Raw genomic sequence first — 16482 nt, 5'->3', positions numbered from 1 at the left:
ACTGTGGCAAACAAAGAACAATAAGTACAGGCGAAGTACACAAGCTTATCGAAAAAGTAGAGTCATCAAAGAGACTAACGTCGTGGTCTAAACTATCTGACAAGGAGTGGTAGGAGGACCGGGTATTTGAAGCACAGGTGATTGGATCTGATGAGCTGTAGCTGGAACCCTGACTCCCGCACACTAGGCTTCACTCCTGCAATCAAGGACAGACAGAGGGGAGGAAAGCAGAGACAGGGTGCAACCAGCAGCGGACCTAACAGAGCCAGCCTTAACTATAAGCTTTATCAAAGAGGAAAGTCTGCCCTATCTCTTTAGATAATGCATCATGGAGGTGCTTGGGTCCTAGAACATTAACTTCAGTTTTATCTGAGTTTAACATTAGAAAAATTCAAGTCTTCCAGGTTTTAACATCCCGAAGGCACATTGGAAGTTTAGCTAACTAATTGGTTTCATCCAGCTTGATCGACAGATATAACTGAGGATCATCTGCATAACAATAAAACAAAGTTTATGGAGTGTTGCCTAAAGGAAGCATATATAAAGTGAACAGGATTGGACCGGGCACAGATCCTTGTGGGACTCCATGACTAACTTTGGCGTGTATTCATCGTTACACACTGAGATCAATCTGATAAATAAGATTTACACCAATTTAGAGCAGTCCCTTTAATGCCAATTAAATGTTCTAGTCTCTGTAATAGGATATGATGGTCAATGATATCAAATGCAGCACTAAGATCTAATAACATCAGGACAATGATACGTCCTTTGTCTGATGCAATTAGGAGGTCATAAGTAATTTTCACAAGCATATACTCATATATACTGACAGCTAAATACTCTCGTAATGAAACTCAAAGGAACAGGCTCATATATTGAAGCCGTTGAATCAGGTTTGAGTGTTAAATCATTGCGTGATGTTTCATTATGTTCTATCTCTATCTGGACTATACATAATGGACAATTAAAGCAGTCGGGCTTACGTTAACTTTATTGCATGTGTCATCATCTCTCAACTCTCTGCCTGGGTAATGCTATCTGAAGTGGTCTGTGTGCTGAATGTAACCTCTAAATCAGTCCCCCATACAACGGTACTCAAATCCTATTGTTACATGTAATATCACACAAAGCTTAGCTTTATAGTTTCATGACATCTTGCACAAGGTAAGTGTAAACACAAAGCAAACTGTTTTTATATGCTAGTGCAACAAACAAATCAGGTTTTATTTTACTAAATAGCTGATAATTGAGTCAACCACATTAGCTAGCGTATGGCGGTTTTCCACTGCGTGGTATCAACTCAACTCGCCTCGACTCTACTCGCCTTTTTTGGTTTTCCATCACGAAAAAAAGTCCCTGGGACCTGCTACCAGGTACTATTTTTTAGTACTACCTCAGTCGAGGTTCCAAGCGAGCTGAGGCCAGACGGTCTGCGGCGGCGATTTTGCAAAGCGTGAATGCTCTGAAACATAAACATTACACAGCATACATATTTTGTTGCGTAATCATGGTTGCTAAAGTTCATGTACTTTTTTATAGCATATAGTAAATACTGACCGGGGCCCCTAACACATGCAAATGTTAGCTAACGTTACCAGGAAACTTAACTTACCCTTTTGTATCGGCGAACAACAGTTATGTCGACGTCTGAACTCCGTCGGTATTCCCAAACTCCTGTTTTTTTTTAGCGGTGATCTGTGTTGCTTCCTTCAGCTTCTTTTGAAACAAAACATTTCTTCTGGCTGTGGCAATTAGCCAACGTGCTGTTGTGAGTCGCGTTGAAAATTACATTATCACGCATAGCTATGGTGACCAGCCACGCTGAGGTGTTACTCAATCTGCAATGGAAAACGGACGCAGAATGCGTCGATTGAGGAGAGGCGAGTTGAGGCGAGTCAAGTCAAGCTGTTACCAGCAGTGGAAAAACACCATTAGAAACGATATAAGGATAAGGATGGCACTAGAATGTAGCCATTGAAAACATGTGGCTGTCTCAGGCAAGATCCTCAAAACAACAACAACCAAGTGTCCCAAAAGCAATACAAACACGTGTGGCTCCAAAACACTCCCCACCTGGCACCTTTAGGATGCCAAACCAAAAACGAAAACCATTAAGTAATTTGATCAAGTCCTTTAATAAGGATGACTTCAGAAACTGGATTTAAGACTTCAATTTAATGCAATGTATTTATAGTATTAAATCATAACAAGAGTTAACTCAAGATACTTTACAAATAGAGTAGGTCTAGTCCACCCAACAATTATAGTAATTCCCCCTAGAGCAGGCATTTAGTGCTACAGTGGTGAGGAAAAACGTTCTTTTAAGAAGAAACCTCGGACAGACCCAAGCTCTTGGAAGGCAATGTCTGATGGGGGGAGGGGGCGGGGTTGATGAATAGTGGCAAAAACAGTCACAATAAAAGATAATGGAACAGTGACTAGAAATAGTAGTTTGTAGTAGTTCATGGCATAGCAGGGCATTGCAGAATGTTAAGGGCACAGCAGAGCATAGCAGGATGTAGCAGGACTTTGCATGTCATGTCACAGCAGAGGGTAGCAGGGGTATAACAGTGTATAAGCAGGACGTGTAGCAGGAGCATGGCAACTAGTGGTTCTGGCAGGTTATATCATTTAAGTCATCTACATTATGTTAAGTTTCATGGGTTGGTGGACAGTGGTTCAATGGTCTCCCGGTGTTTTTGGGGATGAATGTGATTCACAGATGTTACAGAGAGCTTTTCAGTTCAGAATCTGTTGTGAAGGCGTTCCAAAAATGCCAGCAGGCCAGCCCTCGTTGCCCTGATGATGCATCAGGTAAGGTAAGGGTGTGAAGCGGGAAGGCTTGTCAGATTCCTGGTGCTGCGAGGAAACTTGTCACCGCCACGTGTTCAGCGCAGTACTCTGGTGCTACTTTGCTGTTTGAGACTCCATGCATGGGCCTTCCAGCTGGACTTCTTGCATCTTCTGCTCTGGTGCGTGTAGTAAGGGGTACTGCCTACATCCCCATTGTGAATGTAGGTACTACTGTGGTGCTCTATGCACACACCATTGTACCCTTTATGAGGTTTATGTCGTTAGCCTGGCCCCAGGAGTCACAGAGGTACCCACAGGTCTTGCCACAGTGGCTTCTCAGACTGCTGCTCCCACGGTGCAGGATCAGATCGAGGCCATGGACCTACCATCATTGTCTCTTCTTAGGCAATAAAATTCCATCTTTTCCGCCTACGACAAAGATCTTGGTTGTACCAATCTGATTACCCATGACGTCCCTCTTGTATACAACGTGCCGGTCAGGCAACGCTACAGGTGCATTCCGCCGTCTGAGTAAGAGGTGGCAGCGCTGTTATTGGCCCGGCATGTCCTTGGACGTGCCTTGGTGGTGTCAGGCCTGTGAGAGGTGCCAAGTCGCCAAGGACTCTCAACCTGCTAAGTCTAGTTTCATGGGGTACCTGTTGGCCTCACGGCCTAACGAGATTGTAACTGTTGCTTAAACTGTGCTCAAACCCACCTAGAGTGGGTCGGAGAATTTCTTGGTCATGACTGATGTTGCCTACAGCTGACCTTTGAAGGCGCTACAGAGCAGCTGTGGCTTGCCGCAAAGCGTTGTAAGAATAAGTACAATCAGTAAATGAGTGCTGTTCCCCTTGAAATGGGCCAGCTAGTCTGGCTTCATGATTTTGCGGAACAGGGCCTTCATAAGCTTCGTGAGCCCTTCGGTCCTGTCCAATACAGGGTCCTTAAGGTGCTCAGACAGAAGGTTGTTGTACACTATTGCACCTGTGGACAAACCAACCAAAGCCTGGTAAGTCAACCATACCCTGTTAAATCTCTGGCTGCGATGTATACTTGTGTGACCTTAAATATATCACTAACTTTGTTATTGGGATTAAAATCATCTCTGGGCAAAATTCCCATGCTGGCGTTGTCAGTGTCCACATTCAATCTCTGTCCAAAACAAATAATCATGTGGTACATGTCTCTTCTTTGATAAAAAACAAGATAATTTACAGATAATGCCATGTATAAATTGTGAAGGTGAGGATGGCACTAGATCCTAGTCATAGCTGCTGGAGATTACTTGGCTCCAATAGGCACGCTATGTGTTAATCACAAAGTCTTTCAGTCTCTCTGGCGGGCAGATAAGTCCCCCCTGTGAAGACACACAAGCCTGAGCAGGGAGCTGCACCACAGGCCCTGGTGGAACAGTTTGTTTGCGAAGGAGGAAGTGAGGACTGGGAAGGTGGGGAATATTAAGCCACTTGCATGTCTTCTGTTGTGCCTGGCTCTTGTGTAGGAAGGAATGTTGGGAATAAGTTCTGCTGTGTCCTGTGGTCTGTTTGGATCAGGTAGGTCTTCGGAGTTGGGAGTGGCATTTGGACTGTCCCTGTTGTTGTCCAAAATGACTCACCATCAAGTTTCACTACCACATTGTCCCCTGGATTGAGAGTTGGAAGTAGTCTGACGCCGTGGGGTTTGTTGTAGGCACACCTGTAGCTTTCCTTTGGCTTTGGCATTAGCATCAGCTTTGTGCACTAAAGTCATAAGTCACCTGGCAAATAGGTTTTTTAGCCATGCACAGGTGGTCTCACATATCAGGCAGATGGGCTATTTCAAGATAGCGAGAGAAATAATGTAATTGTGTATTCACAGATGTCCTCAATCTTTTGCCAGGGCCTTTGTGGTAGCGGTGTCGTTATCAGAGGCTCCTTCCTCTGTGTTGGTCTGACCTTAATACTTCTGAGAATGTTGTCAAAGGCCCTATATCTCGCTCTCCAGCCCAGTCCACCACACGCTCATGTGCACCCTCTAGCAACATTATGTGATGCCCTGGCGCCTATCGTGCAGACATATGTCTCTTCTTATGCTGTGCGGGATGACAATGCAGTTGACAAGACCTTTTGACACCGACAGTCTATTTGGCGGTACAGTTGCAAGAAAAAGTATGTGGGATTACATGGAGTTTTGCATGAATTGGTCATAAAATGTGCTCTGAACTTCATCTAAGTCACAACAATCAAGTCTGCTGAAAATAATACTGCACAAACATTAGATGTTGCCATGGTTTAACTGAACATAACATGTAAAAATTCACAGTGCAGGGAGCAAAAAGTATGTGAACATTTGGACTTGATAACTGGTTGACCCTCCTTTGGCAGCAATAACCTCAACCTAATGTTTCCTGCACAACGATCTGGAGTAATTTTGAACCACTTCTCTTCACAAAACTGTCTTAGTGTAGCAATTTTCTTGGGATGTCTGGTATGAATCGCTCTCTTAAGGTCATGCCACAGCATTTAAAATGGGTTGAGGTCAGGACTCTGTCTACGCCACTCCAGAAGGTGTATTTTGTGCTGTTGAAGCCATTTTTTTGTTGAATTACTTGTATGCTTTGGGTCATTGTCCTGTTGCATGAACCACCCTCTGCGGAGCGGACAGATAGTTGTACGTTTTCCTGCAAAATGTTTTGATAAACTCTGGAATTGAATTGATGACATTTTTTGGGACAGCAATGACATCCTCCGTGGTGTCCTCCTATGTACTCTATAGATGTGTCAACAAAAATGTTAGCATGTGGCAGAGATTTCTGTAGGTCTTTAGCTGACAATAGGATTCTGCTTTACCTCATGAAGCATTCTGCGCTGTGCTCCTGCAGTAAATTTTACAGGACGACCACGCAGAGGGAGAGTAGCAACGGTGCTAAACTTTCTCCATTTGTGTACAGTCTGTCTTACTTTGGACACATGAACATCAAGGCTTTTGGAGATACTTTTGCAAGCCTTTCATGCAAGTCAACAATTCTTGATCGTGGGTCTTCTGAGAGCTCTTTTCTGCAAGGCATGGTTCACATCAAACTGCGCTTCTTGAAACCATTAAACCCAAAAGAGATGTGTGTTTCTAAAGGGCAGAACAGCTGTCAGCAACACATCCAATATCATCACACTGATTGGAGTCAAGGTTGGCTCACTCCTGGCTCCAATTAGCTCTTGGAGAGGTCATTGGGCTAGGGGTTCACATTCTTGTTCCTCCCTGCACTGTGAATGTTTACATGTTATGTTCAATTAAACCATGGCAACATCTAATATTTGTGTAGTAGGATTTTCAGCAGACTGTTTTTCTATTGTTGTAAGAGCACATTTTATGACCAATTCATGCAAAAACCCTAACCCCAGCAAACAGCCTCGTCCAAACAGCCTGACATATATGACAGATGGTTTATCTGAACTTAATGGAAACCAGCCAAACCAATGGAATGGCATGGAACAGCACTTCTGGGGTTATCTTGAAATGGGTTTCATCATAGTGAGTTTTTACATACAGGACATTTTTTTCATTTCAGCTAATAGAAAAAGCTAAATTCACATTCATTTCTGTTACATTTTGAAGTCACAAACAAAGAATAAAAAAATACATATATTGCAAGAAAACACCTGCAATAATGTGGGGAAAAGGAGGTAAATTTAATGGGAGAATGGATGAGAAGCTAATTCAATAAGGACAGCAACACCATGTGATGTCTTCTCATGTTTCTGATGGAGCCTCTTTCGAAGCAAAGCACAGTGATGTGTATACTGTGTGTGTTGAGTTTCATTCCGAGATAAAAATGTGGATGGTATAATGCACGAGAGATAGAGGATGAAACAGACACAGAATTATCAACGTTATCATGTTGAATTAACATGAGCTTTGTAGGGGAGTGGAGGAGTATATGCTAAGCCCCTTTCAGACACGCACTCCTTAACCACTGCAGGGGCTGGTTTATCAGAAAGCGTAATGAGGTAAAATATCAATTAAACATTAAACTCAAGATTAGAGAACAGCAAATGCTGGATCTATCTACCTTATATCTGAGAAACTTACTCCTCACCTTTAGGGCAGACCTGCTGAGGATAATACAGTACATGAGACAGCTTTTGTTGTCTACTGTTGGCAAAAATTGTAATTTGAAACTGGAGACAAAGCAAGGACAAGATAGCAGCGGCAGATGGCCACAAACCAAGAGCCAGGATCTGCCTGACGTTTCTGCCTGTTTAAAGGAAGTTTTTCCTCGCCATTGTTCCATCAAATGCTTGCTCTTGGGGGGAAATGTTGGGTCTCTGTAAAAGTGGATAAGAGCCTTGGAATCAAATTCTGTGAGTGCTTTGAAAAGCAGCTTATTTCATATTTACTCTTGTTTAATGTCCCCTTTTATGTGTAGGGCCAGGGGTGGATGGCCAATAGATTTGTTTGTAATTGCCTGTGCAAAAGCTGAGCAAGGGCGCTGCCCAAAACGTCCATTGTGGGAAAATAAATTATATAAAATTTGAGTCATGTCCTAGTAGCGAAATACATGCTTTTAACCTCCTCTTCAACTGTTTGCAGTTCATCTGTGGTACAATATAGAAAGTATGAGTCTTTGTAGCAGTTTAATCAATTGATGATTTAAATTTCTAACAGATGACATGTCAATCAGCGTCCTCAAATGAGCAAGACACCCGACATGAACAAGTATTTGATTGCCCCAAACGAGACAGTGTTTAAGTCAGGACTAGTCTCTACTATCAACATTTTAACTACATGACAATGGCGAGCGCAATCACTACCCAACCATAACTGTAAAATCTCTCCTGTTGAGAGGAGAACTTTGGTGTAGAAAATACAGGTGAAAGAAGCCCCCATAAGCCCCCTTGCCAAGCTGCGTGTACTCCACCCCTCCCGTTTACATGTTGCAGCTGCTTTACTAACAGTACTGTAAAGTAAACAGTCCATATGATAATATAAGGTGTGTGCTTTGGTGAATGAGACATGAAGTAAAATGCAGCGGTGCTTATGCTAGTGAGGTCTAGACCTACTCTATCTGTAAAGTGTCCTGAGATTACCTGTACACCTGTAAATACCTGTATACAATTATATTGAATTGAATGGTAGAACTGTACTAACAGGGAGGAGTGAATTGTGCCTCATAACATTTTTATTGTGCATATTAACAAAACATACAAGCTGTGTTTCCAGTACAAAATCCTTTCCATATTTCCATTGATCCACAAACATGAGCATCAAAAGGCTCACGGTGTGGTTGGACATCACAGATAAAGACAGACAGATAAAATGAGAACAAAATATAATCTTGAAGTAGCACCTTGAAGGCCCCATACATCACCCTCTGATTCAGTGTAACTACTGTTTACAACCATGTAATAGCTTTCATCCCCGTAGAATTTTAGAGCTGTTTTTCCTCTAAAGATAAACCACATTTCCCCAAAACCCTAAAGCTACTTCCTGGCATTTTTTGTTTTGAATTGGAAGGGAATGAATAAGGCTGAAACTATGTAGAGAACTGTAACAACTGAATTGCCCTGAATTGAATGTGGCTCAAAATGATGTAATGAAAACAGACGTATTTTAAGTATCATTTTCCCATTCGAAATAAGAAGATTTTGGCTTGGGCTGACACCAAACTCTTCATGCTTACAGTATACAAAAATGTAGAATATATGTATTTGTTCTTTCCATTTTACCCTGTGCAGAAAAATGGGTAACAGATGCATCGCCTGTGTTACTTAAACACATCAGGGGAAGATGTGCAGTGGGTTCTCTTTATTCTGTGAGTGTGAGGGGAGGTAGGGAGTCTCTTATGGGTAATGCATGTTTACTGTATGTTTATTGTGTGTTCATGTGCGATGCATCGCCATTTTAGTTCTCTCGATTGCTCAGAAGACAACAAATGCTTATCTTATTTTAACACGTGCAGTAGGATTATGTTTTATATAACTAATGTCTGTGTCCAGTCAGTGGGGAGGTTAACTAGTGATGGCACAACACCTGGGTATTTTTGAGAACAAGTTAAAGGAAGAACAGACAACATTTAATCCCATTTAACACAAGTCATGAATAATGTGCTTTCTCTAACATCCAGGCTGCCTTTACTGTCGGTATTTCTGTAAAGCATGAATATCAACTGTCAACTGAAAAAAATCACAGTGAATGCCATGTCTAATCTTGCTGTCATATTAGTTGGTTAATTGTTGCGTATTGCAGTGCTGATGTTTGAATCAATCTGCACTTCAAACTAAATAAAATGAGAGCAGTGACTGCCTGGAAGAACTCATTCAAAACTCTAAAACAACATAACCTACATTTGGTTAACATTCAGTAGGAGTATAAAAGTGGGGGATGTGAGAGCTAAAAGCTGTACAGTGTTTTTTCATAAATCAAAGACAAAAAAACATTGGACTCTAACTGTGGTGTTTCACACTGTGTGTTGTTGCGGAATATAACTATGTAAGAATGACGAAATAGACAACGCATATCCATTTCCTCCCACTGTACAAAAGTGAAGTCAAAATGGGCGCAGCAATCTGGTAATTTTGGAGCTTGAGTCTGCGCAATAGTAATTGGGCCGCTGAGCTGTCCCACCTATACACCTGCCCGACCAGTCACGTTTTTATAGCATCAAATAAATAAAAAACAAACTTACTTACTTACTTACTACCTTAAATAACAGAAACCATTGTTGGTAAAAAAAAAATAAAAAAAAGTACTTGACAAGTACTTTAATTTTTTTGTTTGGCCCATGTCAAATCCGCTAACATAGAGGTGGAGGGATTTATGAACTATACTGCAGCCAGCCACCAGATGTTTTGGTTTCACTTATACCATGGGTCTGCAACCTGGGCTTCTTAGCAACTCTCCAGGGCTCCCTGTGGCTTTGACAAAAACTGCAGTGACTTGTGGCAAAAAGTTGAGACTTTTGAAAATGTCACCCTGCGGTGGCCAGTCATGTAATTAGCAATCATACTTGGCAGGGCACGTTCAGACCAGAAAAAAGACACAGCAGTGCTCCGCAGGGTTGTGTGGATATGGTAGTGTCATTTCAAATGTTTTTGTGTGACATTCTATTGTGTTCTTTAACACCACAATGTAGCACAAGTAGACTCTATATTTCATAATTACGGTTTTCTTTCAGATCGCTTATAGATCTCCACATTTCCGAGGGCCCTTAAAAGCAGCTTAATTTCTCTGAGACAGAGAAAAAGTAAAGAGACAAAGCAACTGTGTTTAGTTGTTGCAGGAGACGGTCAGCTGTCACAAGCACTGAACTGACCAGAGATGTGTTACAGCTGACTGCTTCCTGCAACAAGCTCCAGCAAAAAACACAGTCCCTCCGTCTCTTTTCTTTTCCTCTTTCTCTGTAAATTGAAGCTGCCTTTAAGTGTGGTAGGAAATGTTGACATCTATAAACAATCTGACGGAGAACAATAATAGTTAAATAAAAAGTCTATGTGTGCCACAACGGGGTATTAAAGAACACAACGGGACATCACACAAATGCCATTTGAGTGACACTCCCATTACTGCACAACCTTGCAGGGTATTGCCAGATATTTTCTTCTGGTGTAAACCTTACACCGTCTATGCATCAACCCCAATGTGTAAAAAAAAACAACTGGCATTAACAGCCCAGTCCTAGCCCCCCACTAGCCTGTGGTCCGCAGCCTGTGGCAGATTGCTGGTGCGTCCTCAGGTTGCAGATCCAGGCGAATCTTTTCCCACACTTTTCACAGCTGAAAGGTTTCTCCCCGGTATGAACTCTCTGATGCTTTTTCAGGTTTCCGGCCTCTGAAAAGCGTTTCCCGCAGGTGTCACAGCGGAAAGGTTTCTCCCCCGTGTGGACTCTTTCGTGGGCCTCCAGATTGGACAGACCAGAGAAAGCTTTACCACAGGCTCGGCATATGTATCTCTTCCTGCTGCCCTCGCTGGGCACCATGCTGGCAGCCTGGCTTTTATTGTGGCGAGCTAAGAGGTTGGCTCGATGCTGCACAGCAATTGCCAACTCAATGCCGGCCAACGCCGCTGTGGATCCCGCGACAGATCTGGAGCTCATAGTCCTACTGTTTGAGCTGATACCAGAGGTAGTTATTTTATCACCACTGTTAGTGTGAATGACAGCAGCTGTGGTGGAGGACCGTGCTGACTGTGCAGAGGGAATGACGTGTTGTTGCCGAGAGATCCTGTTGCTATCAGGATGCTGCTGCAGCAGCTGAGCATGTGCACTTCTGATCATGACTGGTTTTCTGCTCCATAAAGGCTGGGAGGATGGAGCCTGCATCCTCAGAGGTACGGCCGCAGAAGGCTCTGCTGACAGGCCTGGGAGCAGAAATTACAAAGAAGTCAGCACACATTCATTACATCATTTTCTCTGAATGACTGCACTGAAGAGTGAAATATGTCATCATGCCCAAGCACCAACAGCAGAATTATTATTCCTTCTTTCTTCCAGCAAATGACTCGCCTTTTTGAGGGGCTCAAAAACTCACCAAAATTGGCAGCATCAATCCTGGTTTACGTATTTTAAGAAAATTGAGCCCCTGCAGTATGTTTAACATAGAATAACGAAACTTTTTACACATGTGAAGCATGTCAAGACGTACAAAAACGTCATTGGAGCCATACCCTACATCCAACAGGAAGTCCACAATTTTTAACTGAAAGTTCAACATTTGTGTGATTTTGGCCCTTTCCACATGTCGTACTTTAACCATAGACAGCTAAAGAAATGGACCTACAGATTCTGTTGCTCTGGATATTAGAAGCAATTTTCAGGTGATAGCTGAGCGTCACTGTGCAGTCTCCTACTGAGCTTGATGACGAAGATGTGACGTGAGCAACCTGTCTGAAAGATGTGCTGGCAACTATTGGTGTGGTTTAGGTGTGTGTGGTGGTCGCGGCTGTTCATTCAAAACAACAATTGTGCAAAAGATCCCTATTTCTATCTTACTTTGAGACGTGCTTTTCACATCTAACCCACTTTCTATACCTTACTGCCTTTCCTCCCCTGTCTTCACCACTGATTGATTTTTGCTTCCATCTTAATTACCTGATTGAGTTTGGTCACTCCCTATTTAAACACTGCGATCCTTCTCAGTCAATCTTCTCCACACCTTCACGAGGGGCGGCAGCTGGTAAGATGAGTTTTACTTTGTACCTTATTTCTTGATAACATTATTTATCTAGTTACTTTATGAACATGTGAGAATATTGACTTAAGTTCTTATTTTTGTTTGGTTCTTTCTAGATTCTCCAAACTATGTGGGTTTGTGTCTGTTCTGTTACATATAATTTTCCTCACTCAGTTTTGTTAAATACAACTTCAGTTGAATGGACAAAACTCAGTGGCTCAGCTCATGCATTCTGACCGATGCCCCATGATGATGGTATGCTGCTCTCCTTGTGTGTGTACGTGTACACAATTCAGCACTAAGCCAAACTCCATTCAAATGATTACGGGAGTCAGGATATTGCGACCAAGCTCCTGGTGATTTATTTGGCGTCACCTTCATATACAGTTTGAATAGGTGTGAAACTGTAGAACAAAAACAAAAATATACGATAAGCAAGATGCACAATCAAAGAATACACTGTAATATAAACTCTACATGGCTACTATGCATCAGTTGTATAGCAATTTAAGTACACAGTCTACATGGTATGCAGTTAATACAACAATTTACAAAAAGAAGGCTTAGTAAAACATTCATCGCAAAAATAATGGCCAGATATTGTTCTATGATCTGTGCTAAACTAGTACTTACAGACAAGGCTTTCGAAGGCATTGTCGGAGTATGCAGATATTCTCGCTTACAGTGACTCCAAAACTGATTGGCTAAGGTTTGCAGCTTACGCCACTGCTGTTTATAAAGATCATCTCTGTAAATTTCCCAGTTGGAGGTGGCACGCTCTGCTTCTGAATGAGGAGCATTGTTGGGGTAAGTATCAGAGGATAGTCTGCATTTGTAAAGACTGGAACTAGAGTCCTGAAGGTGATAATTGTTGGCACTTTGGCTATCACAGTGCACAGGACTTCATGAGACAAGCTGGGATAGGCTGTGCACATCATCATAGAATCCAAGATTCTCCGTGCCATATGAGAAGAGTGGGGTGGTTTGAAATCCCACATGCAACCTTGGCTGGTGACATAACTCTGTACCTTAGACTCTTTCATTACCTTGTTGAACTCTAGTTCATTGCAAGCCCCATTGACATTTGTTCAGTATCTGTTCGGAGGGGCCATGGATAGTAAAGAACATTCTGAGTGAGTTAATGAAGGATGAAGCATCCATGACCTTAATGACATCTATGTGTACAGCGCGAGTGCTCAGACAATTGAAGAGCACTGCCCAACGTTTACTGTGTGATAAGCCTCCTCTTGTAAGCCTTGCAACCACATCCCAGGGGCCGAAGACATCCAGACCTGTGTATGTGAAAGGTGGTGAAGTGCTGAGCCGCTCTTCTGGTAGGTCTGACATCTTCTGCCTCTCCATTTTTCCACGTAGCTTTCAGCAAATGATGCATCCATGGAGAATGCGGCTTATGCATCTCTTGCCACTTATTACAGCTGCTCGAATAGCTCCATGAGTGAAAGTGCGGCCTTGGTGCTCCACTTCCTCATGATAGTGACGTATGAGCAATGTGGAGATTTCATGCTTACCAGGCAAGATGATAGGGTTCTTCTCCCGGCTGCTCAGATCTGCCAGCTTTAGTCTGCCACCAATTCTAAGCAGGTTGTCCTCATCTATGAGTCAATATAACTTGGCCAGTGGCTTTTTCGTGATACTTTGTCCGTTGGAGAGAGTGTGCAATTCCTCTGGTAAGGTTGCCTTCTGCACAGAGAAGATTATTTTCTTCATTGCCTTTGACAGATCACTGACTGTGTGAGGTTTTGTACATTGATGTCAACCACTGCACTGAGAAGAAACTCTTGTTGAGGACTGAAACGAATGAGTTACATGAATGAGTGTTGCAACCGCTCTTGGCAAAGCAGGAAAAGAATTTGGTAAATCTCTCCGGGATGAGTGGCTTGTTTCTTGTGCTAGTGGCACACCTTGTCACTTGTGGTCGGATCTCTGTATCTGATTCTGGATCAATGAGCTCAAACACAAGCTTTGCAGTTGCGAGCAAGATGCGAAGATGAAGAGCAGCACTCAAAGCTGATCCCCTGCTTTCAAGTAGACTTTCCGTTCCTCAAATATTTTCAATCTGAAGCCGGGGCATTTCCTGAATGGATGAGGCTTGTTGTGGATGGGATAGTGCTTAGCTACATCATCTTTACGTGCTGTTTTGTTCTGAGCTGCACCAGGGTAAACATTATTTTTATGCACTGAAGCTTCTTCTGAACTGCACCAGGGAAAACATAAGTTTTATGCACTGACACTGAATTTCTGAAGTTCACACGCTTTAACCCTCTGAGCCAGAGACACTCGCCCACGAGTAAAAAAAGCACATCTGATTCATAGTTTAATAACTTTTGAACCATACAAGCGATTTACTCACCTCCGGTTGCCTTTAAATCATGACGTTTTCGCGATTACGGCGGTCTTTTCCGGGTCTTTCTAGCCTCTACAGGGGATTTTCTATCCAGCCTGGAACTTCAGCTTCTTTGGAGGATAAGAAACATGATACTCCTCCTTATACTTTGATCCCTGAGAAAACCATTTTTCCTGCGAGCAATATGGCAACTTTTCCAAAATGGGGCTGATGCCCTGGGCGGTGTCCAAGTATGCCAAGCCTCGTAGATAGCCATCTTCCTTAGCTGAGAGTAGGTCTATTAAAAGATCCCCTAGTTTTCTTAACTTGTGGTTGTCCTTATTTGTGATCTTTGGAAAATTGTCAAGCTTCTTAAAAAGAGCACTTTCTATGACCTCGGGAGCACTATAACACTCATTAAGCCTTTCCCAAGTCATTATTAGAGCTGCTTGTGGGTTGCTTATGTGAACTGCCCTCATTACCAAGCCATTTTGATAGCAAGTCCAACTGCTATCCAGCTGTAATTTCCAAATCCCTTATCATGTTGAGAAAAGACAACTTCCAAGCTCTATAGGTTTCTGGGCGGTCGTCAAAATGTAATAGGCCGGTGCTGACAAGCTCTTTGCTAGATACTTTGCCATTTCCAACATAACTAAAGTCTCTGGCTGTTGGACAGGGGAACTATTTGAATACTGAGGGTCATTAAACATGGGCATTTGATGCAATATGTTGTCGGTCTGTAATGTCTCTTTTTTCACCTGAGGTAGAGTTCTTCCTTGTAGCTGGACCAAAGCCTGCAAGTTGCAACGTATTTGTGTGGTCTGGGGTTTCTGATCATTGTTGTGGATTAAGTGGTAAGAGGCAGGCACCACCTTCAACATGCTGGTTACCATCTTTCTCCAAAGCGGAGAACATTGAGAGGTAACTCCAACGGGGTGCATTGCTTGTTTCTCATGTTGGAAGTGTAAGGCTGATTTAGACTGCTGGCTCAGACGTGTAGCTTGATCTTTTACATAAACAGCCCTGCGTTCGTGTGTGTCTTGTCTTGACGCTTGGTAGCTTTTCCACTGGGAAAATCCTCACATTCCTGTTCTGCTGCTGCTTCAAACATTTCTGCCTCGGCCAAACAGCTGCAGCCTCCTTTTCAATATGCAGAGCTTCCAAATTAGCCTCAAGTCTAGCTTTTTCAACTTTAATAGCAATCTCCCCATCTGCAACTTCAACACAGGCTTGTGCAGCCTCTGATTTTGGTCTTGCTCGTGCAGCTGCAACACCCACTGATGATTGGGAATACTGGGAACTGTGAACTCTGTGTACCCTGAGTATCTTTAGGGTCTTGGATATCCTTCTCATCCATGACAGTTATGTTTGTTTACTCGCTGCGATCTACTGCTGTAGCATTGTTTAGCCAGCTGCGTACTTGTCTTTTCACTGTGCTGCTCTCCTTGTGTGTGTACGTGTACACAATTCAGCAGTAAGCCAAACTCCATTCAAATAAATACGGAAGTCAGGATGTGGCGTCCAAGCTCCTGGTGATTTATTTGGCGTAAACTACCTATACAGTATGAATAGCAGTGAAACTGTAGAACATAAACAAGTATATGATAAGCAAGATGCACAATCAAAGTATACAATGTAATATTCATTTTACATCTACTGCTACAGCTACTGTGTATGAGTTGTATAGCATTTAAGTATACACTCTACATGGCATGCAGTTAAGCTAAAACATGTGGTTAATACTACAATTTGCAAAAATAAGGCCCATATATTGTTCTATGATCTTTGCTAAACTAATACTTACAGACAATGTGTTTGAAGGCATAAACAAAAGAAAGATTCCAGCAGAAGAAATGAGTGAATCCATTCAACAAAAATAAGACTGCCTCAGATTTTGAGGTGCTGATGCTCATCCCAGCTGCTTCACACTCAGCTGCGAACCGATCCAGTGAGTGCTGAAGGTCACAGACCGATGATGCCATCAGGACCATATCATCTGCAAAAAGCAGCGATGAGATCCTGAGCCCACCAAACTGCAACCCCTCCCCGCCCCGACTACGCCTCGATATCCTGTCCATAAATATTATAAACAGAATTGGTGACAAAGCGCAGCCCTGGCGAAACCCTCACCTGGAACGAGTCTGACTTACTGCCGAGAACCTGGACACAGCTCTCGCTTTGGTCATACAGAGATTGGAT

At 42.7% G+C, this 16482-nt stretch overlaps 1 protein-coding gene and 1 long non-coding RNA gene across 2 annotated transcripts in view; one reads left to right on the top strand and one right to left on the bottom strand.

Moving 5' to 3' along the window:
• The first annotated feature begins 2782 nt into the window (after window positions 1–2782).
• Window positions 2783–16482, top strand: part of LOC117952764 — a 25500-nt gene continuing 11800 nt past the window's right edge. The window contains exons 1-2 of the long non-coding RNA XR_004658496.1: window positions 2783–2796; window positions 10867–10873. This is a non-coding gene — a long non-coding RNA (uncharacterized LOC117952764). The remainder of the gene's footprint in view (window positions 2797–10866; window positions 10874–16482) is intronic.
• The window catches only part of si:ch211-89o9.6 (B-cell CLL/lymphoma 6 member B protein), a 26880-nt gene continuing 19827 nt past the window's right edge, over window positions 9430–16482 (bottom strand). The window contains exon 8 of the mRNA XM_034885255.1: window positions 9430–11127. Coding sequence (XP_034741146.1) covers window positions 10433–11127 — 695 coding nt within the window. The 3' untranslated portion in view covers window positions 9430–10432. The remainder of the gene's footprint in view (window positions 11128–16482) is intronic.

This window comes from Etheostoma cragini, chromosome 2 (assembly GCF_013103735.1).
Source record: "Etheostoma cragini isolate CJK2018 chromosome 2, CSU_Ecrag_1.0, whole genome shotgun sequence".
Classification (NCBI taxonomy): Eukaryota; Metazoa; Chordata; class Actinopteri; order Perciformes; family Percidae; genus Etheostoma; species Etheostoma cragini.
Note: the sequence above shows the minus strand (reverse complement) of the source record. Positions and strands in the feature narration are given on the sequence as shown.